Source organism: Polyodon spathula, unplaced genomic scaffold, assembly GCF_017654505.1.
Source record: "Polyodon spathula isolate WHYD16114869_AA unplaced genomic scaffold, ASM1765450v1 scaffolds_3815, whole genome shotgun sequence".
Classification (NCBI taxonomy): Eukaryota; Metazoa; Chordata; class Actinopteri; order Acipenseriformes; family Polyodontidae; genus Polyodon; species Polyodon spathula.
The window spans coordinates 1-25,546 of NW_024475273.1; the positions used below are offsets into that span (position 1 = coordinate 1).

The window sequence follows — 25,546 nt, forward strand, 5'->3', positions numbered from 1 at the left end:
ACCTATTCTGAAACCCTAGGCTATGATTCTGCTGCCTTTGCAGATCTTGAAAAGGAAGGCCCTGATACTTTACATTCCTATCATCTTGAGGACCTAGATATTGGTGACCTTAATGGAAAGCATGTGTCTTCTTTTGACTACTCTGTGCTTACTGATATAAATCTGGTGCTGGCTGAAGCTCTTTCTCCAGCTGTTAAGATTGCCAGTGAACTCAACTCTCCTGCCCTCCCTGGAGGTCTCAGGTTGCCAAGCAGTGTCTATGATGCCTCTGTAGGGCCCTATGGTGTATTTAATCTACCTGTTGCCCAACGAGACCCTCCTCCCGATAGCACAGAAGAGCCCACCACCCTGGCTTCAGCAACCACAAATGGTGTTGCAGACATGACCATCAAATTGTTTGGTGGAAGGTTGACGGACCTCAAAGTGCGAGGTAAGGGTTCTTGCTATCCTGGTATCTGTTTAATTCTGGAAGAGGTCTGGTTAACAAATCTCCTTGTAACTATTCCCCCCCACAGTCTCCTTTACATTTGTTGAAGTAAGCAAGATTACGCAGTGGTGCAGATACAAGGTGTTGGAGAAAAAGGGAGTTGTCCACTTTACAACTGCCTTCAAAGGCTGCAATGTGAAGGCACTGGTAAGATTTAGGTTGCAGACTTTAACTTAAAAAGACTGCTACTTTGCCATCGGATATGAACTTGCTGGCCTTGTACAGTGTAAATGTTAAACCAACAAAGCAAATGCCACAGGACTACTGTTCCACGTCTACAACTAACTTAAACGTTAATTGTGGCTCCTTGTGAACTAGACAGTATTGGCTTTACAAGCGCAGATGCTGCTTATAATATTCCCATTCAACCTGATTTCTTCCCTTTGCTTCTAGGGTGGGCAATATGTCCTGACCCTGATGTGGAGAAACAACTATGTGCATATGTTCTGTCCAATTCCCACACCTGATGGCCCTATTACAATCTGTGGTGAGAGTAGCATGACCATCAAACTCCCAGCAGGACCAATAGAAGCACTTCGTGTACAAAGTGAGTTGTTTCTGCTGCGCAATAAATGACAGCCTACTTTGGAATGTATGGGTGTAATTATTTTTGAACCATATACTTTGTTGCAACTAATTGCATTTGAAACTGTTGCATGTATGCTATAGTATATGTCCTTGAACACCAGGACTACAGCATCCTCTTTGAGTTTTGGTTCAGATTTAAAGTACTGACTTGGTGTGGTGGTCAGTTTTGGGTGCACTTCAGTGATGGTATCTGGGATCTGTTATTTTATGTATTTTTGTCAGTGTTTTGTAGCTCTTCTGAGTAACTAAATGCAAGATGTATTGTGTCGCCAGTTTCCCATTACTGCTGCTGTGTAGCCAATTGAGAAATGCTGTCATGTCAAAATGCTGTCATGTCAAATCCTCACTCAATTCCTTCCAATTGTAGATAAATTCAACAAATGGGTATCCATTTACGAAGTTGCTGTTCAGTGCAAATATCAACTGTTGAGTGATTCAAAGGGAAGGATCACTTTCACTACTTCATACAATGGATGTCACGTGAGGAGAGTGGTACGTGTATCCTGCTTTCCACCAGTATAGGAAATATTATGCTCTATATACAAACAGCCTGCATGGTAGCCTAGGAAGAAAGGACCAAGCCGGTATTTCACTTGTGTGCCCATACAACATGTCTATAAATATAGAATGGGTTTATTTTCCCATATAAATATTGGAACTGTTGCTCAATTTGGCTGTTCACTTGCCTAATCTGAAACTAGGGTAGCCTTCCTACCCATAGGAACAGGATACTGTGAAGATTAGAACTCCAGTGATGCCATCTTGTTTTTGACCCTCCTAGATGGATCGTTATTTCTATAACATCTACTATCAAATGGCTCCAGGGAAGCTAGGGCAGGCACTCATGTCTTGTAGGACCGGAGTTAATGTTGCAGTCCCACCTGAAGAGTCTTTGCCATCAGTGTTTTGTGCCAAGTCTGGCATGATGATCAAATTGCCTAAGGGAAGTCTTGATGCAGTCAAAGTGAGAGGTGAGTTGCATCTGTGTGTCAACCGACCCCTCCTTATTAATTGACATAATTGAAGTTGTGAACCATGCAAACATTCAATTGCAGAGGGTTCTTAGCTAGCTGGTTATAACTGAAGCCTCGAACAGACCTTGTATAATAAGCATGTGGACAAACTTGCTGTTCAGGGAACTCACGGAATTTGTCTTCTGCAGATGGGTTTGGCGAGGCAATACCTGTCGGTAGTATTGCCAAGAAATGCAATTATCAACTCATTCCAGTGAAGACTGGACACATCATCTTGATTGCTTCCTTCCAAAGCTGTCAAATTGCATTAGTGGTAAGAATATTGAATACTTTCTCCTTCCCCCTTAAGGCTATTAAATGTTGCTGCATGCTTCCAGTAAACTACTTCAGTACAAGCAATACTGAATATGCCAATAACAGAATCTCTCTCTCTTTCTTTTAAGGATGGTAGCTTTGCCTTGAGTATCCAATTCCAGCATGCTGATGGTGTAATGGGAGAGGTATCTGCACTTTGTCATGCTGGTGGACGGTCAAAACCAACTTGCCAACCTGAGAGCCCTGCAACTCCAGAAGTAACATCCAGTGTACTGTCTACAGTACATCCTGTAGATGTGTCTGCTACCATCTGCAACAAGGATGGCATGACAGTGGTTCTACCCAGTGGTCCTTGGTGGGGGATTGGAGTGAAAGGTGCGTTTGTTATATTCTCTCTCTCTCTCTCTAGGACAAAGCCTCCTGTGAATTCGCTAATGGAGGCACCTATACATACAGACTCGCAATTTTATTCCTTCACTCCCCTTGGTACCTTGAGGTGGGCATTCCGCAGCATTGATTATCACAACATTGGCCACTATTTTTGGGTCTTGGAAAGCCATTCAAACAACTGGTGACAGAGCACTGATGCCTGGTTTTAGCTGGTGTAAATAAGCAGTGCATGGTGAATGCGTCTTATGCTGTGTTCCTTTTTATCTTTTGGCTTAAAGCTGTAATGGAATTTCGGAGACTTGCACTTGCTGTAATGATGTCTTCTTTATTGCAGATCTTTCTGGCAAAGAAATCGTTGTGACTAGTGACTTTGCGGAACGATGCCATTACAATCTCTCTCTGCAACTGGAGAAAATAATATTTACAACTGCCTACACTGGCTGTTTTGTTGAGCAAGTGGCAAGTACATTTCAAGTGACATTAGAGCACTTCATGGTTACCTGGGGGCTAGCTTGATATGTAATCCTTAAATTTCAGTTTGACCTTGAGCTAACATGTTCATCCATGAAGTTGCATCGGGCTTTACTGGCCATTCTGTGTACATCCTTACATGGCAGTTGCTTGAGAAATTCAACTTTTACTCTTGGTCATTTTCTGTTCCTACTAGGGAGACAAGTATGTCCTGACTGTAATGTACAGGACAGCTACTTGGAATCGAGGGTCTGTGCGGATGGAATGCCCAACCAGTGCTGGAAGCCCTACAGAATTGCCTCCTCCTCTTGCAGCCACTGTGGGGAAACCCATTCCTGTCTGCAGGTCCTCTAACATGACTGTGGTGCTGCCTGGAGGATCTCTGGATAAAGTCTTGGTACTAGGTGTGTTACAAGAAGGATGTGCATACTTGAACATTTTTACGATGGGGTACTTGCACTAGCAACTATCAAGGACTAGTCCTATCCTGGATGTGAACGCATGGACACATTTGTGTTGCAGGTGAACTCAACAGGCCAGTTAAAGTGATTGATGCACCCAAGTCCTGCAATTACAGCTTGGTGGAGAGAAGAGACGAGATCCTCTTCACAGCTCCATACAGCGCCTGTGATGTCAAGATCCTGGTAATTCTCTTCAGTGTTTGTGTACTCTACGCTATATAGTCAATTACACTGTCTTGATGTCTTGTGGCATAGTAGAACCCTGGAACTCTCTGGAACCTTTTTTAGTAAAGGTGGGGCTAGCTTATCTGAAGGTGACTCTTGAAAGCATGTTTGCCTTCAGCCAGCCTTTTGCATTTTAGATTTTGAGCACTGTCCTGACAACTTTGATTACCTAAATGACCCTGCTTTTGCTTCTGGCATGAAGTCTTTGTTCCTCTTTTTAGAAGTAGCATCAGATGGGGACTAGAGACTGGGGGATAGTGGCAGCTGCCTTCCTGTCACTGTTTAGTGTGTCTGGAGAACAACTTGTCTAATTGTCATTGAAGTTGGGGGCAAGTTCTAAATACAAATGGCCCTAATTCCAACCTTTCTAAAGCCAGAACAATTGTAGGAACAGTACTCCTGCATCCACTGGGACATTTGGAAGTGGAATGCCCAAGTGGTGCTGGTGAACAAAAACCAAACACTACCACTACAGGGACAAAGAATACCTACACCTTCCTCTTGATGCTTCCAACAAGATGAGTTTTTGAGGAACCTCAAAAGCAACCAAAAAAATTAGGAAGCAAACTTTGGTCCTCCCCCCTAGCCACTGAGAGTTTCAAACCTGTACTACAAAGTACAGTGGCCCTGAAGTTCTCAAAACAGTGGGTTTTTCTTTTCTCCCTTGTGTTTACACAATCGTGGTCTTATAAGCCCACTTTGGTATGATTGTGTAAATACTATCCTGGTCCTTAAGGGGTTAACTAGGAGAATCGGAGCCATGTAGCTGGCCTAAATCGACTAGTAATTGGATTAACTAGCTCAGTTGAAATGTTCCCCACTATAATTGCTTGGTGTCAATGACGATGTTCCTGTGCCTACCCTTTCCAGAATAAAAACTATGTCTTGACTATAATCTACACAACTGCAGCTGGGATAAGAGGGATGGTGCAAATGGCTTGTCCAGCTGTAGAGACAACAACCCATACTACTAGGACTACAACTACTAGGAAGCCAGTGACTACTGGGAAACCTACAAAACCAACTCTCCCTCCCACTGCTGTCTGCAAAGCCTCCAGCATGACTGTAGCACTGCCCTCTGGGCCACTTCAGGTTTTGTTATGGAGTGAGTGTGAATTCAGTTCTAATGGTTTTGGAGGGAACTGATCAATCCTGGTAGTTGATGGGAATCCTTGTTTCTTTGTAGATCTGTCCAATGAATGGGTAGATGTCAATGATGCTCCCAGTTACTGCAACTACAGTTTGGTGCAGGGAAGAGGAGGAAGGAACTTCTTTACAACCCCCTACAGGGCTTGTGATGTCCGGATACAGGTAGGAGTACATCACATTCAAATCCTCAATTTGATTTGTAGAAAAAAGCGTACTTGCTATTAATCTTCAGTAATATTTGAAGGCAGAACATGTAGTAATTTAAAGGCGGTGACTTGGTACCCAGCTATATAATCTTGATGTGCCAATTCCACAATGTACAGCTATGGCCAAAAGCTTTCCATCCCCCTACAGAACTAACCAATGTTCATGACGTTGACTGAAACCTGCTTGTTCTTCTAAGCTATTGAATTGCATAGCACTTTGTATTCCTTCCCCCCCCCTGTTATGGCTTCTGGTGGACTTTGTGATATTTTGTAGTTTCTTTGATTTGCATGTAGTGCCAGATTTAACCCATCACTAGGTCCAAGGCAAGCGGCCACTTGTGTGCCCCTGTGGCAGAGTGTTAATAGGTGCAGGGGTGATGAGCAGTGTGAATTTAGCAGACAGACTTGTAATCTGGTCTGCAAAGGCTTTTGGATCTTTCACCAGGTCTGGTGACCAGAAACAATCCCCCGGTAATACATGTACTGCACGGGGTAAACAATGGGTTTGTAGATCCAAAATATAAACGGTAAGTATCCACCCACAATAATACAAACACTGTCACCAGTCCTGGGTGCATGCAGTAGTTCTCATGGTGGCTGATGGTTTGACAATAGTGCTGTTCCGGCTTAGTGCTGGCTCTTGACGAAGGCTCCGGAACCGTGTTGGCTATCCTTGCAATTGTTTGCAAATTGCTGACAAAACACTTGCAATACTGGTATCCCTATATTAGGTCTCTCAGTCTTGGGTGCAAAATGCAAAGGAACAGACGACCCCTTGTTAAACGAGTGCAACCTCCTCTCCAATCTGCGGTTGCCACGTAGCTTCCCTTCTGGGTTATTGCAACGGTCCCGCCCCCTTTCTAGCTGGCCGACTTCCCTTGAACCCTGGGAAAGAACTGTCAGGCCAGCCTGTCCAGGGAACTCTGTTCTTGCTGCTTGGCGCCCTCACAGGTTGGGAGGGAGATTTCCAACCAAGAATCATTGTATTTGTCACAGCCCCTTACTCCTGTGAACAAATGGCTGGGTGTGTGTATATACATTGTAGCCTTTTATAACCTAGCCCTTGACCCCCTTGCTTTTTTTAAACAGGTAATTTATCAGTTCAGACTGACAGTAAATCTGACACATTGTAGGGGATGTGCTAAACACATTTCAGTGTAAACTGGAAAACTGAAGCCTGTTAAATCATGTACCACAGCTTGCCAATGACTGTTCCTGATTTGCTAACTAAAAAGGCAACATCAACAAAAGAACATCATAAGGAGTTGAAAGGTAGCATGAAGGGTGCTCAACTTTGCTCCAACTGTAGCTCCACAAATGGTAAACCAACATACCTGTACATGGTGTAGTTAAATGTTGGTTTACTGCACGCAACATCAACAAAACGCTAACCTGATTGATCGGGTGGGTTTTGGCTCTTTGTTAATTTGTTTGGTATTAAATTTGGTATTTCTGTACCCAATAGAATTCTGTATCCTTTTGATGTCGCACCAACACAGCTGCATGATTACATTCTGTAACATTTGTATTCTCAATCCTATTCTAGCTACTTGCTCGACGATACCAACAATTGTGTTTTTCCAGCACACTAATTTTCTATTCTAACAAAAGGTGAAAACAAACAAAACCTAGCTTCCTCTGAGCCCTAACTATCTAACTAAAGGCTGAGACTTTAATCCCTCATTTCAAAGCTATTGATTTCACAATCTGGAACTGTAAACCCAGTCCAAAATATGATATTCAAAATGGTTCCTTGGTACAGTAGTCAATCGTTGGTGGTTAAATCGACTGAACGCATCTGTAATCTGAATTGTGTAGGTGTATTGTGCACACAGCTTCTGCTGCTAAAATGGCTACAAGATTTAGCTGCCAAAAAGGACCATCAGACTGGGGCAAATATCAGGTAAGGAAGTCGGACCAGCAAAGCCTTTAGATGGAGCTTTATGTGCTTTTTCAATTGTTGCAGTGAAGCATGTTAAAACTGGCCTGTCCTTCCTTGTATCTTGTCAGCAAGGGTTGGACATCCTGTATTTGAGCAGCTCAAGTTGTGTTCATTTCAGTTGTTTCAATGCCGTAACAGCAAGTAGATGCCCTTTTACTGAATGAAGTAGAAGGATTCCTGAAGTTGGCAGTTGTACTGAGATTGTATTTGAGTTTGGTTATGTTACAGTAGGTATCTTGCCGGTAGCTTTTTCCTGAATTGCATTTAATTTGTAACTCTTTCTAATGTTGTATGCTTAATGTGATGGAATAGGTTACTAAATAGCCATAGCTACTCGTGTACAAAGTGCAGATGAACCTGCTTTTTACATCATGAATGCTGTGCAGGCATAATTCGTGCTGTAAACTGTGTCTTCATGTTCTCTCTCTCTCTCGTAGCAAGTGCAAAGAGAACGGTGAATTGGAGAAGTGTTAATACTGTACACTATTGCTACAAACACTAGCATAGTTTGCTACAGGATATGTGTCCTCTTCTAGAAGGCATGGAGGGGGGAAGGGGTGTAAATTCTCCCATCTAAGATTGTTTGTTAATGTGTTGGATTCTAAAATCTCGGTTACACAGCAAGTGTGCTCCAGTCTCTCTTCTAGGACCCGGGTTATGCCTGTGGCAGGCATGCATTTAGGTTACCATGGGAATGTTCACTGGGACAGTTCAGCTTTAACTCGTATTGCAATGCATTTTAATGTTAACCGTTTCTGGTATCTTTTCACAGCAGGACTACACTTGAATGCATTGGGGTGTGAGTTGAAAAGCCTCAACTGTCCCAGGGGTGCAAATTTGGCTTTATGGTGCCACCATTTTAATGTTGCTGCTGCTAAGACATGGTTAAAATAGTGGGTAAGCATGACTATGGGTAGGGGTTTAGGTGTGGAGTACACTATAAATTGAGTAACACTAAACTCGGATCAAGGCGATTTGCCAGCTATGGAAGCCTCCCAGAGTTGAAGCAGACTATTCCACAGACAGTAAATCTCATTTTGGACAAAGTCCTTCTGGTCTTCAACTTGTGTCCCTTCACTTTCAGAATGGAAACTACATCTTGACCTTGCTTTACATAACTGCTGATCAACGAGGGTACTTTGACATTAGATGTCCAGCCACTGGTGGGGAGCCAACAGAGACTACTAGAACCTCTGGTGGGGAGATGACCAGACCCACTGCTGGAGAGCCAACAACTACTTGGAAACCTGTAATGCCAACTCTCCCTGACGCTGCTCTCTGCAAAGCCTCCAGCATGACTGTGGAGCTGCCCTCTGAGTTGCTTCAAGTTCTAGTATTGAGTGAGTCTGAATTTGGCCCCAAATTCTTTTGGGAGGGAACTGATCTGTCTTGGTAGGTAATGTAACTTTTTTTTGTATAGGTCCGTCCAATGAGTGGGTGGATATCAATGATGCTCCCAGTTACTGCAACTACAGTTTGGTGCAGGGAAGAGGAGGAAGGAACTTCTTTACAACCCCCTACAGAGGTTGTGATGTCCAGATACAGGTGGGAACCATACATTATATTAGAAATCAAACTCCAGATTAGAATGCTACAACCTACATAAAACTATCTTTTCACATCTGCTGACTAATGCCCCTTCTCCAATGGCACATCCCGACCAGAGGGCTCGGTATGGTTCGGCTACAAATGGTTCTCCACTGGCTATTTGTCAAGCCGTGTGAGAACCAGACCACACCAGGATTTGTTTTCTTAGCACAAACAAAATGGAGAACTATCCTTAAATGAGATCTTTGGCGAATCCTGTTTCAACCCCCACCTCAACAGAACTAATTTAAGGTTGATATTATAATGGGGTAATTAGTTTAGACACTGCTAAATATTAAGTGATAGCTGTACTGTTGGTCTAATTTGTGAAGACCATTTGTGTGTGTTGGCAAAGTGTAACTTTCATTGCAGGATGTCAGTAGCTTGGCTCTGTGGTGGGAAAATCTAAAAGCGTAATGTCCTTCTGTCCAACTAGTTCTGTCTCTTCACTTGCAGGACGGAAGCTACATCTTAACATTGCTCTACATTACCACTGCTGAGGGAGACTACGTGCACATGAGATGTCCAATAAAAACGACTACTAGGAAGCCAACACGGACTGCTAGAACTACCAGTGGGAGGACGACTAGAACCACCAGCAGGAAGACTACCATTTGGGAGCCGACCAGGGTGAGGACGACCAGCACTCCCATTGGGGAGCCAACCAAGACTACTACCAGACCCACCAGGAGGACGACTACCAGATCCACCACCAGGAGGACGATTACCAGCACAACCATTTGGGGGCCGACCAGGAGGACGACTACTACCAGAACCACCAGCAGGGGGACGACCAACCACCATTGGGGAGCCGACCAAGACTACTACCAGAACCACCAGGAGGACGGGGCAGGAGGACGACCAGCACTCCCATTGGGGAGCCGACCAAGACTACTACCAGAACCACCAGGAGGACGACTACCAGATCCACCACCAGGAGGACGATTACCAGCACAACCATTTGGGGGCCGACCAGGAGGACGACTACTACCAGAACCACCAGCAGGGGGACGACCAGCACTCCCATTGGGGAGCCAACCAGGACGACTACTACCAGAACCACCAGCAGGGGGCCGACCACCAGGACGACTACTACCAGAACCACCAGCAGGAGGACGACCTACTACCAGAACCACCAGCAGGAGGACGCACAACCACCTACCAGAACCACCAGGAGGACTACTACCAGAACCACCATTGGGACGACCAGTACGACTACCATTGGGGAGCCGACCAAGACTACTACCAGAACCACCAGGAGGACGACTACCAGATCCACCACCAGGAGGACGACCAGCACAACCATTGGGGAGACTACTACCAGAACCACCGGACTACTACCAGAACCACCACCACCAGCAGGGGGACCAGGAGGACGACCACCACCAGGAGGAGGACTACCAGCACCACCATTGGGGAGCCGACCAAGACCTACCAGACCAGGAGGACGACTACTACCAGAACCACCCCATTGGGATTACACCACCAGGAGGACGACTACTACCAGAACCACCAGCAGGGGCCGACCGACTACCACCAGACTACCACCAGACTACTACCAGAACCACCAGCAGGGGGACTACCAGAACTCCCATTGGGGAGCCGACCAAGACCAGGAGGACGACTACTACCAGGAGGACGATTACCAGCCACCATTTGGGGGCCGACCAGGAGGACGACTACTACCAGAACCACCAGCAGGGGGCCGACCAGGAGGACGACTACTACTACTACACCAACAGGCAGGACCAGCAGGAGGACCACCAGGAGCTACCAGCACCACCATTGGGGAGCCGACCAAGACTACTACCAGAACCACCAGCAGGGACTACCAGATCCACCACCAGGACGACTACTACCAGAACCACCATTTGGGGGCCGACCAGGAGGACGACTACTACCAGAACCACCAGCATGGGGCCGACCAGGAGGACGACTACTACCAGAACCACCAGCAGCAGGGGGCCGACCAGCACTCCCATTGGGGAGCTGACCAAGACTACTACCAGAACCACCAGGAGGAAGACTACCAAGGCCCCTACAACTGTGGTCTGCACAGCTTCCAGTGTGGTGGTGGAGCTGCCAAAGGAACCTCTAAGACTTGTGAAGGTTCTAGGTGAGTTAGGCTTTTGAGTATTTGGAGGAGCATCATATCTGACACTGTGGAGGGAGTCTTCTATAGTAACTTTCCCTCTTTCTTTGTAGATAAATCCAACCAGTGGGTAACTGTCATTGATGCTCCCAAGCATTGCAACTACACCTTGTTGCAGGGAAGTGGAAGGAACTTCTTCATAGCCCCTTACGCTGCCTGTGATGTCAGGATACTGGTAATTGTTTGGACTAATTGGAGATGGTGAACACTTTCCACCTTTGTGTCATTTTGCATGAAATGATGCCTTTTGCATAGTCAATCCATTTCTTTTTTTCCAGACCCTGTCCATTCATCCATGAGATCACCTAGATATTCCACCATACTGTGTGCTTTCTCTTCTCCCCCCAACCAAACTTCTGCGCTTTTTAATAAAGCTTCATATACTGAACATCAAAAGTATCACTAGTATCCAAATACTACATGTGATCAAACTGACAGGTGCAATGACTTTTTAACCATTGACAAAGATGCCAAAATGATCTGTCGTTCTTAAGCAGGTGTGACTCCTGGTCTCCCAGTTCGTGGCCCGTCATTTGACGGTGTCTGGTTCTGTAGTCTTCCCAGGTTTTGAAATTGCTGGCTGTGAGCACCCAAAATGGCGAGCCACAATACGCTGCCTTAGTCCAGCCTCCAACATGCTGATTTGCATGAAGGTTCTGCTCTCCACAGATGTGGCATTGTTTTTTGTATTTCTTTATTCCTTTTATTCAACCTTGCAATTCAACACTCCCTATCCATGTCCAATCAAATGTTTCGGTAACTGGGTGATTTTAAGTGCATGTGCTGGAGTCAGTCATGCAAGCATGTCACGGTCAAGGATGAATGATCAAGTATTTCTATAGATATAATCATTTTGGCGGTTTATGCATTTTTTTGAAAATGTGTTGTAATAAGGAAGTTTCTTTTGATGCTCAGTATACTGTTGGGCAATGATGGTATGATTGGCCCATCTTGCTCTGCTTTCCTCTTGGCCTTCTATTAATCACAAGAGTAAATTTGTTTTCCAGCTTGTATGATCATTTTAAAACCATGGCAATCAATTTGGGTATATTACATATGTTCTTTGTTCTAGAATCAAAGCTATGTTTTGGAAATATGGTATCTGACAACTGGTGGCAAAAAAGGGTATATGGTATTGAAATGCCCCACCAGTGCTGGAGAACCCACAAAAACCCCAACTACAACCAGGACCACCGGAAGCACTACAAAGACAACTATGACCACCAGTGGTGGGAAGCCAACTGTGGTCTGCACTGCCTCTAGTATGGTGGTGGAGCTGTCCAAGGAACCTCTGGTACTAGTAGAGCTTCTAGGTGAGTTGGGCTCTTTGCCCCTATGTGGATGAATTTGACAAGGGCACTAGGGAATTGTATGTAAACTTCTCTTGTAGCTGAATCCAGCAAGTGGGTAGCTGTCCTTGATGCTCCTGAGAATTGCAACTACACCTTGATTCAGAGCAGAGAAAGGAACCTCTTCAAAACCCCCTACACGGCGTGTGATGTCAAGATTCTGGTAATCCATTTCTGCTAATGGGCTACTCTTGTACTTCTATTCAAACTTGGTCTGTAAATGCACAACTGTAAAGGGGTTTCTGCAACCGAATGGTTTAATACCATAAGGGGGGAGGGGAGGATAGTAGTAGTGATCCCAAGTAGTGATCATATGATGGGGCTGGCTTCACATGCCCTGACTTGCACTGCTCTTGGATTTCCTAATGTTGTATTTAAGGTTAGTGTTGCCCCAAAATCCCTCATTGGGGATTAGCTAGTTCCAGAGTCTGCTTCAGATTTACTTTCCTCTTACCCTAAACCTTCTTATGCAAATTCTAGAATGAGAACTACTACTTGGCTTTGCGCTATACAACAGTTGATGGAGAAGTAGGGTATGTGCAGATGAAATGCCCGACTAGTGCAGGAGAACCAACAAAAGCACCTGCAACTACAACCACAAAATCAACAAGGACCCCTCCCACACCAGATGTGGTGTGCAACTCCTCTGGCATGATGGTGGTGCTGCCCATGGAACCTTTGGACCTAGTGGAGCTTCTAGGTGAGTTGGGCTTTTGCTAGACACCTGTAAGCTTTTGTCTATGGCACAGTAGGGGGATTTTATGGCAACTTTTTTCTTTTGTAGATTATTCCAACAAATGGATAGTTGTCGTCAAGGCTCCAGTGTACTGCAACTACACCTTGCTGCAGGGAAGTGGAAGGACCCTTTTCATAACCCCCTACGAAGCCTGTGATGTCCGGATAGTGGTAATCATGGGGAGGGGTGAGGGTATATATAAAAACCAGAACACTGGTACAGAAGGTTTTTAAAATGGTGCGTACATGCCACTTTGTATATTGGTTAGTTGCATAGCATATGGCAGGTCCCTTTTTTACGTGCATCATTGTGATTGCATGATATGGTTAGACGCATAACTCTCTCTAATTGCATAAAGCTGCGCGGTTCATTGTACGTTGCATTAATTTGGGTAACTGCATCCCAATGTTGAGTCTTTCCACAATAGCAGTGCCAGAGTGCATTTTTCTACATTGTAGTTGCAAGATCTATAGTACTGTACACACCTGCTAACCAGTTTTACTGGATTACAATAACTTGGTTTATGCAGGCGGTTATCTACTGCAACACTTCATATGCATTGCCATTGAAGAAAGTTATGTTCTCGATACACCATTTTGAAGTTGGTTTAGTCTGAACCTGTACACTTGTGGGTTATTTATAATATATAAAAATACCTGGCAATGGCTGTTTCATACAGAAATCAAAGCTAAATTCATCAAATACAATGCATACCCCCTTGGCAGTGGTAGACTCTTCCAGGCAGGGGTAATTGAATGCTCTGCACCTAACCATTCATGCCATTTTGTATTGGAGGAACTGCCTTAACATTCTTGAATTTTTCCTGCATGCAATCCATAGTTATTTTCTTCTCAATCTGTCGGCGCTGTCAATTCTGTTTGCAAACTACAGTAGCCTGCTTGGAGTATCACTGGGCTGACCTGCTGTTCCAACACTGGGGGCTCTGACTCGTGTCCCTGTGAAATACCTTTGAACACTGTTGAACAGCCCAATAAACCTTGGGAACAACAATTGGATCAGCCAACGCCTGCTCTTCAGCCTACCTCTCCCTTCCAATTCCCGTGAACCCCCTCCCCACCTAAACACTCCCAGATACCTAAACATATGCTGGTTCCACTAGGAAGGAAGCTGACCCCCAGACCTTCCAATCTCCCATTAGGAATGCATTTGCTGTTTTGTCTAGTTCATTTTAGCTGACCACCTCTCCTTCCCTGCAAAGCTGTCTATCAAACAGAGACATTTGCATGTCAGCTACCAACTTTGGAGAAATGTTCTACTGTCATCGGGAGCATTAACATGAATGTATTGTCGTCAGACAGACGAGCCTGAACTGTCAAACACCCCTGTATTTCAGAAACTACAGATAAAATAGCAACCCCTGCATTAGTTTGTGCCGTGACTGGTTCAGTCAATAGAAGGGGGAGGTTGTCAATCGGCTTGTAGAAACGTTCTAGCTTTTCTTGCACAAAATGTATACTAGCTGTTCTCTTCCCTAACTCTGCTCCTGTTTCACTATATGAAGTGCCAGTTAAGATCCTGCACTATAGGGGAAGAGATTGGGAAGGGGGTGAAGAGAAGTGACTTAACAACTCTGTTTTTGGCTTTTAAGGAACTTCCTTTTTTTTTTTTTTTTAGCCGATCGTGTGCTTTAAGCCGCAGTATATTGGTATTCCTCATCTCCTGCTGAGTGGAGCTTGCAAATAGGAAGTGTTTACAGCTGAGAAATCCCCACTGACTGAACAGAGAGCGCGGCATGTACTGTGTTTGCAGAGCACAAAGATCATGCCAGAAGCACTCCCAACAGATGGCACCAGCAGAGGAATAGGTGGATCAGTGATACTGAATGATCAGTTGGAGTACTTGTGTTTTCACTACCATAAATATTGCCCCCACGGGGGCAAGTGGTTTTATGTAGGGACATCCAAGGCAAATAATTTAAAATTCTATGTTCTTGGCAGACTTCCTTACCCAGGGAGACTTGCAGTTGTAAACAAAATACACATCAAGAATTACAGTACAATAGAGCAAGATGCAATGACTTCAGTCCTAATAAGAGCAAATAAAAAACCCAGTTAGGATTTGATATCGGGGCAGTTCGTGAGCAGATGTGTTTAGTTACATCTGGGGTTAGATGAGAGTCCAAGTGAAATACAAGATGCTACCACAAATGATTCTGTGTTCTGTTTTATACTACAAGTATATGTAAATGGAAATAACGTGTACGTCTCAATCAATTTGGGGATTATTTGACAGCGTACAGATGGCAGGTAAGACTAAGCTTTGACATGCAATTATTCCAAACCCTGCTTTTATGGCCTCTTGGCCCAAGGTTTTATCTCTTTTTAAAAACAAAAAGGATGTGTTTTGGAGAATGGAGCACAGGCAGATTGGTAACTTGCCATTTCTTGACAACTCCTTTTCTGGGAAATGGGAGTAAATGAAATCCATAGAAATTTCAAGTAATTGGATGTGGTAGTAATATTAATGCAGCTCTGTGGCAGTATTGTTTTGAACTAGCAAGGCGCTGCTCCATCCTGAAACTTCATCAGAACACTGCAGGCTTGGAATGTAAACAGACTAGTTTTGAAACTAGTCCAGGTAAGTTCTCCCACTTCAGTGGGGACAACAGTGGAAGGCATTGTTACAAAAACACTGGGCTTCATAGTTCTGAAGTGTGCCTAGTAGATTTTCTAGTCGTTGCTTCAAAGCATGCCATTTGTGACACCTGCTGACATGATCACTGTGTGAGTGAACTACCTGCAATTTGCTTGTTTCCTGGTTATACTTTTTGATCAAGCCAACTTCCTCCTTGTTCTAGAATGAGCACTACATCCTGACCCTCCGCTACACAACTTCTGGACAACAAGCTTATGTTCAGATGCAATGCCCAACCGGTGCTGTAGTGCCCACAAAACCCCCTCCCTCTACAACCACTCCTAGAAAACCAACAATACCCACTGCCTGCAGAGCCTCAGTCATGACAATAGAGCTGCCTGAAGGACCAATTGAACAAGTAGCTGTGATGGGTAAGGTTGTGCCTTGTCCCAGATAACTTCCCACCCAAATTGCTTGGCAATGAGGATAACCCAATCTCATGGCAATGTTGCCTCTTGCAGATAAATCCAACACTCTGGTAACTGTCCAAGATGATAGCAGAAAGTGTGGCTACAGCTTGGTGCATGGGAGAGGAAAGAATGTCTTCACAGCCCCTTACACAGCCTGTGATGTCAAGATGCTGGTAAATATTTTTAGCTTTCTGTACTGTTGCTTTTAAACTTCCTATGCATGTAAATACCCTCGCTTGTGCTCTCTCTCTCCTCCCTTGATTCTCTTCCAGAATGGGAATTATGTCCTGACCCTAGTATATGTAACCCTTAGTGGGAGAAGGGTACAGGTGCAGATGAAATGTCCAACCAGTGCAGCTTTACCAACAGGCTCCCCCCTCCCTCCCTTTGGGGTTTCTGTCCTCTGCAGTGATACTTGCATGACAGTGGAGCTTCCTGGGGGACTGCTACAAGATATCCATTTAATGGGTGAGTTGGCTTGGTACACAGTAATGTGGGTGCTGTGAAACGGAAAGCATGCTCTAAATGTGGCATCTGTTGTAGATGAATCCAACAACTTGGTAGCTGTTATCGGTGCTCCCAAGACTTGTGGCTACAGTTTGAAGGGAAATGGCAAAAACATCCTGACTGCTCCTTACAAGGCCTGTCATGTCAAGATCCTGGTAAGCTGAGGGCAATTGCAGCTGTGATTCCCCATTTTTATTGGTGATCAAAATCCTGTCAAGAATGACCAACTCTCTTTTCACTTCTAGAACAACTTCTATATCCTGAGAGTCCTCTACACAACTTTTACTGGGGAGCGAGGAGATATACAGGCCAAATGTCCTGTTCCTGGTCTAGTACCACATGTGGGTGAGTGTTTGTTCACTGGACACAAAATACCAGAGTGCTCAAGTCTGGTGTTGCTTGTCTGCCAATGCTGTTGCTGCATCATGTTGCTTTGTATTGAATACAATGTGCCCCTACACAAGATATTAACACCTAAACTACAGGGTCTTCCCTGTACAACCTATAACATTGAAGTTTACTCTCTTGCAGGGTGCAAGATACCAAGAAGTCAGCAGTTGGCTTGTGGTCCACCTAATGTTGATCCACAATGGTGTGTGGCCAATGGATGTTGTGTGGATGCAAGAACTTCCCATTGTTACTATCCTTTGGATGGTATGGCTTGGTTTTACACTTTTGATATAGCACTGCTCATCTAATGAGCTGTCCAGAGTAACTTTGAACAGCTTGTATAGGAAAACTTTGAGGGTGGAGGAGATAATTGACCTGATTTCCACCCTTACTGTACAGGGGACTGGTCCTTCAGGTAAATGGTTTCATTATTTTGCATTAATGGTTTCTTTGCTTCCTGCTTTTCAGCGTGCACTGCAGATGGGCATTTTGTATTCTCCGTATACCGCACCTCAACCAAGCCAGAAATTGATCCGAGCAGTCTAGTAATTGCAGGAAACCATTCATGTGTCCCTGTAATCTGCACTCCAGACTTTGCGGTCTTCAAATTTCCTGTGACTGGCTGTGGGACACGTGTCTTTGTAAGTTCACTCCTCCTGGGGTTTGGGTTAGTACTAGGACTTCTAGGCTGCAATGCTTTTTACAGCCATATGTTTAAGGGGGGTGTTGGGGTGCTAATCTACTGGCATGCCACTGGTTTTGGGCTGGCCAGGTTGATTACAATCCTCAACTGCTTCAGTGTTCTCACTTTGTAATCATTTTTTTTTCTGTAGACTGTGGCGGAGACTACAATCTATCTTGCTGAAGTTCGTGGTTTGGTTCGGGGGATCCAGCAGATGTATGGACAAATTACCAGAGATGGCCCTTATCGGTAATTTCTTCTACATGCGCTTGGAACAGGCAGCTGCTTAACCCTCTTTCAGCATACTTTGCTGGTTGTAGTGGGTGGGGACCCCATGATCGGAGTTAAAGCCTTTATGGTTTTGTCATTGACTGGAATATCTGTGCCAACTGGTAACTAAATGGATTCTTTGTCTTCACTGTCTCCTCTCTGCACTACAGTTTCCATGTGGAATGTCGCTATTCTAAAGGAAACTTGGCCAGCATGGGTTACTTGGTGGTGAACCCATCGCCTCCATCAGCAGCCTTGGCTTTTGGCTGGCTTGGGGTTAGGTTAAGGATTGCCACAGGTAATTGAACATGATGCGTAACTTCTCCCATTTGGTCTGGTTTGGCATCATGTCTGGTAATGACTGCTAGATTTGACTGGCTCAATTTCCTCTTTCAATGGCTGGTGTGTTACCAATGATGCACCTCTCTTGCAGATGCCAGCTACACCAGCTTCTACCCACAGTCCCATCTGCCCCTGAGCGTCTTGCTTGGAAGCAAGGTGTATCTGGAAGTGCAGCTTGTGAACCCTCCTAACCCCAGTGTAGTTCTGCTGGTCCACTACTGCATCGCCTATCCCCGGTCCTCTCAAGCTGCCTGGGTGATCATCTATGAAGGGTGAGTATCCTGATTTGTCTCCCTTTGTCTGGACAAAAGCAACATGCCAGGGATTTGTCCAGCAGCAACTGCCAGATGTGACCATTAACCAGTTCAGCAACTGGTTAGGTGACTGGCTGCAAACATCTAAATTAAATCTTTGCAAGCTAGACTGTTGCAGCTGCTAGCATTACAATATGGCTACCATGCACTTCAAGCCTCCTAGTTGGCAGCTGTAGGACTCCCTTCTGAATTTCTCCCCCACAGTTGTCCAAACATCCTGGATTACAGCAGTGCTGCTGGCCTCCATGTCAAATACAATAACATGCCTGTATCCAAGCACACTCGACGCTTTGAAATAGAAATCTTCCAGTTCCTGGACTACAAGACCAAGCAGCGTTTGGATGAGGAAGTGAGTTTAATAGTGGTCCAATTGTATAGACTCAAGCTTGCTTCCAAATGCCTAGTCATAAATGGTATATTAGACCAAAGCAGATCTACAGCTGCTCCTAACTCCATTTACTTTCTTTTTAGATCTATTTCATGTGTTCAACCGAAGTGTGTTCCCCGGAACGTCGTGTTTGCAATGAAGGATGCTTTGATGGAAGAGGTATGGTCCTGAAAAGCACTATTTGGACTTGGTTTCTGAGAAGGAGTCCTTCTGAAGTTTGGCTGTTTTAGGTTAAGCCTTACATTTTTACTGTAGCATGAAGTCTTCAAGCTTTTTAGACCCCCCCCCTGAAGTATTTAAGTCCTGCTCCCTTGGTTAAATTTTGGGCACTTGATATCTTTCTCCTTCCACAGAGATGCCTGTTCCCACATCAAGATCTGCTGGAGGGCGCTGTGCAGGAAAGCCCTGTCCTGGGAAATCAAACGTAGACAAGCGAGCTGCTCCTGGTCATGCTGGCTTCATTGCTGTCAGCGAAGGAACCTTCACTTTGGATGAGATTGTGCCCCATGAACAAACGGGCAAGTGATTTGAGATCTTCTGCATTGAAGCAGTACTAGCCTTTTTCATGTGGTGTTGCTCAGTTCTGGCCCTGGGCCAAAGCCAGAACTGAAGCTTCATTGTATTCCTCCCTTGCTCACAGTTGCTTTGCCACTAACTTTTGCTTCCTCTTGCAGAGAAGCACTGGACGCACTTCCATGGTCTCCTGTGGCTGCTTGGTTTGCTGGTCCTGGTATCTGTTATAATGCTCTTCCTCAAATGGATTGGCTTGCAAATTGTCAGGTCCTAGAGAAGCAGTCTCTAACTTGAATAAACCTTTATCTTGTGTTAATTCTGTAGTGGTTTGTGGGTTTTCTTAATTTCAATTCCTCCACCAAATAGAGGGGGGTCACATATCTAAGTAGGATTAGAGATGCCGATTTATCCAACATGTTGGATTTGCTGTTTGCAGTAAACTGAGGTTTAATACCCTGAAGTGACAGCTGCATTGTTTTTTGAGCACTCGAGACCTCTTCTGCTGGTGCCAGTAAAGGCGCTGGTACATTGCCATTTGCTGTGCAATTCAGTAGTGCCCTAAGGGTTCACTTGTGTTTATCCAAATACTACATTACCTAGGCTGCAATTGATGTATATTGCATCTAACATGGCGTAGCAGCCGTGACCAAGGGCCAATAAACTGCTGTGCAGTATATGTAGAGATTTTGCTTTAATAGGGCCATCGTGGTGCTGGACAATGGCAACTGTAGCTGCTGCTACTTCTGGGCTGTCCCTGCTGTGGGACAGGGCTTTGGATTGAGGGCAGACAGAAGTCCTCTGACACTCTCTTGCAGGATTCTATTTATACACAAGTATAACACCTTTGCATGCCACTGTTTGTTTGGAAGTGGGTGGGGGGGGGGAGGGATTGATATACAATGTGATCTTGCGTGGGCATATTCAGGTGGAATACATGTGGCACTGGTGTTTTGTCATCTGTCTTGGCTGTTTCTGAGATTCATATGAAACAATGACATGACTGTTTCTGGCCACTTCATATACCGGTCTTTTCCACAAGTACTAAAATTACTCCAGTGAGAAGCCTATAAACAAGATGGTAGCATACACTAATGTGGTACACTCCAGTATGTGACACCAAATGGCTTGGAGAGGGACAAAGCTTACCTTAACAAGGAGCGCAATTTGATTTGTGCTTTTTAAATGGGGTGCTAAATTCTTGAATTGGGTCAAGACAAACCTGTTGGTCAGTACATGATTGTTTGGTTTCTAAGACCCCCTACCCAAAAGGAACAGACTTGACTGGAATGTCATCTGGTAAAAGCATTAGTGCAAAGTGCAGGGTCAGTTTAATAGTATGTGAGCACAGGGTTGCACAAATCAGTTCATGTGCTGGGATTCGAGTGAATAATTAATCCCGCACAACCATATGTGTGTATTTGGGTTTGCTGACAAAGGGGTTAAACAGTAGTTTGGAAGGGTCCAAAAAACAGGAGTCCCAGCAAATAAGGGAGAGTTGACAGGTCTGGTATAAACCTATAAATTAAGCCTCTCTGTGACCAGAGCCGGAATTATTCTTGGTGATAAATCACTCTCCTGACGTGTGAGGGTGCTGTTTAAAGGGAACAGAGAGCCCTGGACTGGATGACCAGGCAATTGATTCCCGGGGTTAGAAGGAAGTTATCTAGAAAGGGGGCGGGGCTACAATATACTAAATTCTGGACCTGGAAGGGGTAAGATTGGAGAGGTGGGTGCACTAGTTAACCAAGGGGTCATGATTGACAATACAAAAGGGGGCATAGAGAAGTGATTGTGTCTTGTTATGGTTAAGCTGAACCGGAAGGAAACGTGTTTGTTTTGTCGTTTAGATATACTGTTATTTCAGGAGCTAACACAATCTGGAGCTGTCAGAGGCCAGCACAAACCTGGACTACACTGCACTTTTGTTTTACAAATAACTGTATTCACACAACAAGCACTTTAGCACTCACTGTGGAGACTTGTGTTTTGCATTATGTGTGGGTGTGCAAGATCGGGACTATTTCGGGAACAACCTGTGGATTAAAACGGTGCAATAAACGGCGCTGTATTGCCTGCTTCTCATTCTCTGACTTTGGATTATAAAAATAAATAACATTGCACCTGGATTACCTTTGTCTGTATGTTCATTTATCAATGCTACATTCCTGCACACTGTTAACTACTTAAATAAGGTGGGCACATTTATTTAAAATAAATAAATCTTTAGATATATTTTTGTACTTTTTATTTTTTCAAATGTGCCTCTGCTGCCTCAATGTACTCTACGCCCCTGATATTGACAAGGAAACAGTGCGGTCCAGTGGTTCAAATCCCACATCTGCCAGTGACCGACTCGCTGTGTGACTCTGAGCAAGTCACTTAACCTTGTAATAAATGTATTGGCATATTCACACTTTCTTTGTCTTCTGAGGCATTTATGTGCTGAAATGATGATTCCTTTTTGAGATGCAACTGCCATGTGTTTGGTCAATAGGGTGTGCTACTTTACATCTATCCAAGTGTTTTATAATTTTGTTTAATGTACTACCGTATTGTGTGTGTACCATTCACAAACCAGTACACAACCCACATGTAATTCTAATAACACAATTGTAATCTAGAATACGATGGATTCAGCCCGAGAAGCCGACAAAATGTGTTGTATATCGCATACTTGGAGTGCCCAATTATTTGACACTTCTTTATTCTGCATTTTGTGATGTCCAATTACAGTAAGTTTCCTCATTGCAGCACTTCTGAAGGTCAGTGATTTACTCCTATCTGTCAACCAAACCAATTCCCTTTTCACTTCCTGGAGCTTAAGAACGGGTGTCAGCAAGTTATTGGCCCCTGGTGGACAAAGAGTCCCCTTGAGCACCTGACCAGTAGGGTCCATTGTGGGTGAGGAGAAACTGACCCTGATCATTGTGCCTCCAGGCCCACAGGAGGGCCAGAGTTAATGCAACATTTCATAAACCACTTACGTTCCGACGAGGGGAGGAGTACTAGCACTTGCTCCCCAGGTTGGAAAGTCCTGATGCAAGCATTTTTATTATATTGTTGCTCCTGAGTATGCTGCGTTGCCTCCAGCTTTATCTTCTCAAAATGACCGACCGACCAACTCCAGGCACATGCTTTACTATAGTCTCTGCTCGGCTTTGGTTTGCTTCCCTACCTTCCTTTATGAATCGAATACCCCAGGGTTGTCTCCCACAGGAGCTCAAAGGGTGAAAAGCCTGTTGATGCCTGTGGTACGTCTCAGATAGCAAAGAGAAGATAAGGAAGAATTTGACCCATTCTTTGTTTCCTTTGTTTTAGTCTTATCAAACTGTTCCACAAGCTCATCACATTGTGGATCACAAACCGATACCCGATGGAACATATTTTGAGGGACCCCCAAAGTTGTTGAATGCATTGGGACATAAAGGCTGTCCCCTGATCAATCAGAATCTCCCTATGTATACCTACATGAGAAAATAAAATCCCGGAAATAAAATCTTGCCAAGATTCTCTCCTCCATCTTTTTCACGCCCGAGAAAATGGAACATCATTGGCTAGCCTGAGAACCTCGCTACGAAAAGGCTGAGGAACAAGACAAATCCTCACATTTCCTAAGGTGGATGCAGGGATTAAGCAGGTCAGATTGCAAGGGGAAAACAAAAGGCAAAAGAAAAAAGGAAACTAAAACACAGTAATAAAACTACAAACAAAAGGTGCTGCTTATGCAGCGTTCTCCCACCACCACTAAACCGCTCAGCTCGGGTCTCCAAGCTAGGCTCTCTTATTCCATCACTCCACGCTGGCTTTGCCAGGTTTCCCCCAGCTAACTACACATGTCCCCTCGAGTACGTAACAATTATTTTTGTTTTATTTAATAGCCGCTGTCTTGCGCAGCCGTGCTTGCTTGTCCCGGTCTCTCGCTCCAGCTGCTGACCATCTTGCCTTGGGTTATTTACCTCGCTTCCAAACCCAGAGTCACTGGGTTTTCCCTGTAATCGCATCCAGGCATTCCCAATAACTACTCTGCAACCCGCCTTCTGCTTCCCTCTTGCCTTGCTTGTCGATCGGAATAACAGAGCATAGTTCTGATAGGTCGAGCAACCCACCCCCTGTAATCGCGGTATTAATTTGTCTGGAGCTCAGTACACATAAATCGCAGTACATTAAATGAAAACTCAGCATTTCCAGTTATTTATATTTTTGTAATCATTCACTTTGTAAAATGATTTATTTTTTACGTGCTTTTTACATTGATTATGCAACATGTTTATGGATTTAAAAATGATGAATCAAATTAATTAGTTGAGCAGCATTTCTGAATAGTTTGTTTTGTTCATGCTAACCCCCCACTCACAAAGCAAGGCCTCATGTTTGTAGCTGGCAGCTACATTAATTTTCCTACTATAAGAATGTTACATGGAAAGGGATGTACGGTCTTGTTTTGCAGGTTGGATCATAACCAATTGAAGGTTATTCTGTTTAGTATTAGGGGCTATTGCAATATTTCTTTCTTTCTTGCTTTCTTTGCATTTGGAAACATTGACTAGCTTTTTGGGAGCTTCACAATTTGACTATTTCTGATGACGTATCCGTATATTTGTTATATGTTGCGCACTTAAAATGTAGTACCGAAATAATGTTAGGCTAATTAAAAAGATGTATGTGTACAGGTAGCCTGTCTAGGCTATACAATATTATTGACAATAATGTTAAGTACAGTATATAGGACTTATAGGTTGGGGCAAAGCACACCTTTAAAACATATAAGTGCTAGTGGTCTAGGACTGGAACACGGCCATTAATCCCAGACTTTGGCAAAGTTTCACAATCATGTACAGTAAACTGTGTGCTTGTCAGTTAACTTTACCACACTCGGTCTTAATGGTTTGAGATCTGCCAATTGGAGTGTCATGACACATGTTAATCACTAGTTTATACTGAGCATAATTAGTACATAATATTCCCCATGCACTGTCCAATTATAAAACTGCAGTTAACAAACATCTTAAATGTACTTTAATTATTACAATGTATTCTTACCACTAAAAACTGTGAATTAGGTTTGAGAATGTTGAGTCTTCTGCTCAGTTTCATTCAGCTCCAAGTCACAATTGGACTTTAACACCACTGTGAAGGAGAGCAGGACTGTGCCACTGTTGCGGTATGATGTTTAAAATAGATTAACTTTGGCCTCCAATTAATAAATCTTACCCGCTATTCTTTACCACCAATCCCTGACCCACAACAACTTTGGGAACATTTGGAGCAAACTGCAGAACCTTAAGACAGTGTAACCCTTTTCTCTTGTATATTATTTCACACACAGAGCTGACAGCAGCTGGTTGCAGCTAGATACACTTTATTCCCCCATGGCTCATAGAAGACTGTAGGGAATGAGTCTAAACCCGTGTCTGCTGAATATCTTAGTAAGTCAAGTCACTGATACAGTTTCCCATTTAATGAGTCAAAAAATCACCATCCTGAAAACAGCTACAGTGACAGCATACATAGCCTTTCATACTGAACTTAGCACTGGATTACACCTGTGAGTAAGCTGCGGGAAACTGAGAAAAGTATATTTTCCACATCAAAAAGACACAATTCACTGTACAAGTCTACTATTGTCAGGCAGGGAAATAACAGACAATTGGTTGTTGTATTTCTAGAAGTACAGGGTCAGTTTGCAGTGGTTACTGGTAGTAAACTTAGCAGAGACGTACAGGATTCCAACTGCAAGACAAATGCCTTGTGGTGATGAAAAGCATTTGTGCTACACAATCCTGGTGTCTGTCCAACCAATGCACAGCACTTCAAAAAGAGTCAGTTACTGTACCTGGAATCTCGACATCAAGCAGGGATAGCACTTTTCACTAGGAAAATAGGTATCCAGCAGAGGGCGTCAGAGAACTAAACATTGGCCACAGCAAATGTTATAAGATTATGGATTCATTCAATTCATTTTCCATATTAATTAAAAAAAAGGAAAAAAAAAACACGCAGTGCAATTTTACTAAGCAACCTGGACAGTACCACTCCAAGTGGA

General features: G+C 44.1%; 2 protein-coding genes across 2 annotated transcripts; both read left to right on the plus strand.

Annotated features, from left to right (window-relative positions):
• Nucleotides 1-190: 190 nt before the first annotated feature.
• On the plus strand, nucleotides 191-12,292 carry LOC121312289 (the record flags this gene model as incomplete). Its single annotated transcript, XM_041244210.1, has 6 exons — nucleotides 191-430; nucleotides 3,748-3,869; nucleotides 7,646-7,662; nucleotides 10,814-10,911; nucleotides 11,001-11,122; nucleotides 12,020-12,292. Coding segments are annotated over 6 exons (872 nt in total), but the record flags the coding sequence as incomplete, so codon positions are not given.
• A 4,903-nt stretch (nucleotides 12,293-17,195) lies between these two features.
• LOC121312288 (zona pellucida sperm-binding protein 1-like) lies at nucleotides 17,196-19,819 on the plus strand. Its single transcript, XM_041244209.1, has 9 exons — nucleotides 17,196-17,258; nucleotides 17,463-17,635; nucleotides 17,828-17,925; nucleotides 18,117-18,244; nucleotides 18,380-18,560; nucleotides 18,807-18,951; nucleotides 19,074-19,149; nucleotides 19,344-19,508; nucleotides 19,665-19,819. Exons 3-9 carry the CDS (start codon nucleotides 17,891-17,893, stop codon nucleotides 19,775-19,777), a joined length of 843 nt encoding a protein of 280 aa, XP_041100143.1. The 5' UTR covers nucleotides 17,196-17,258; nucleotides 17,463-17,635; nucleotides 17,828-17,890; the 3' UTR covers nucleotides 19,778-19,819.
• The last annotated feature ends 5,727 nt before the right edge of the window (nucleotides 19,820-25,546 follow it).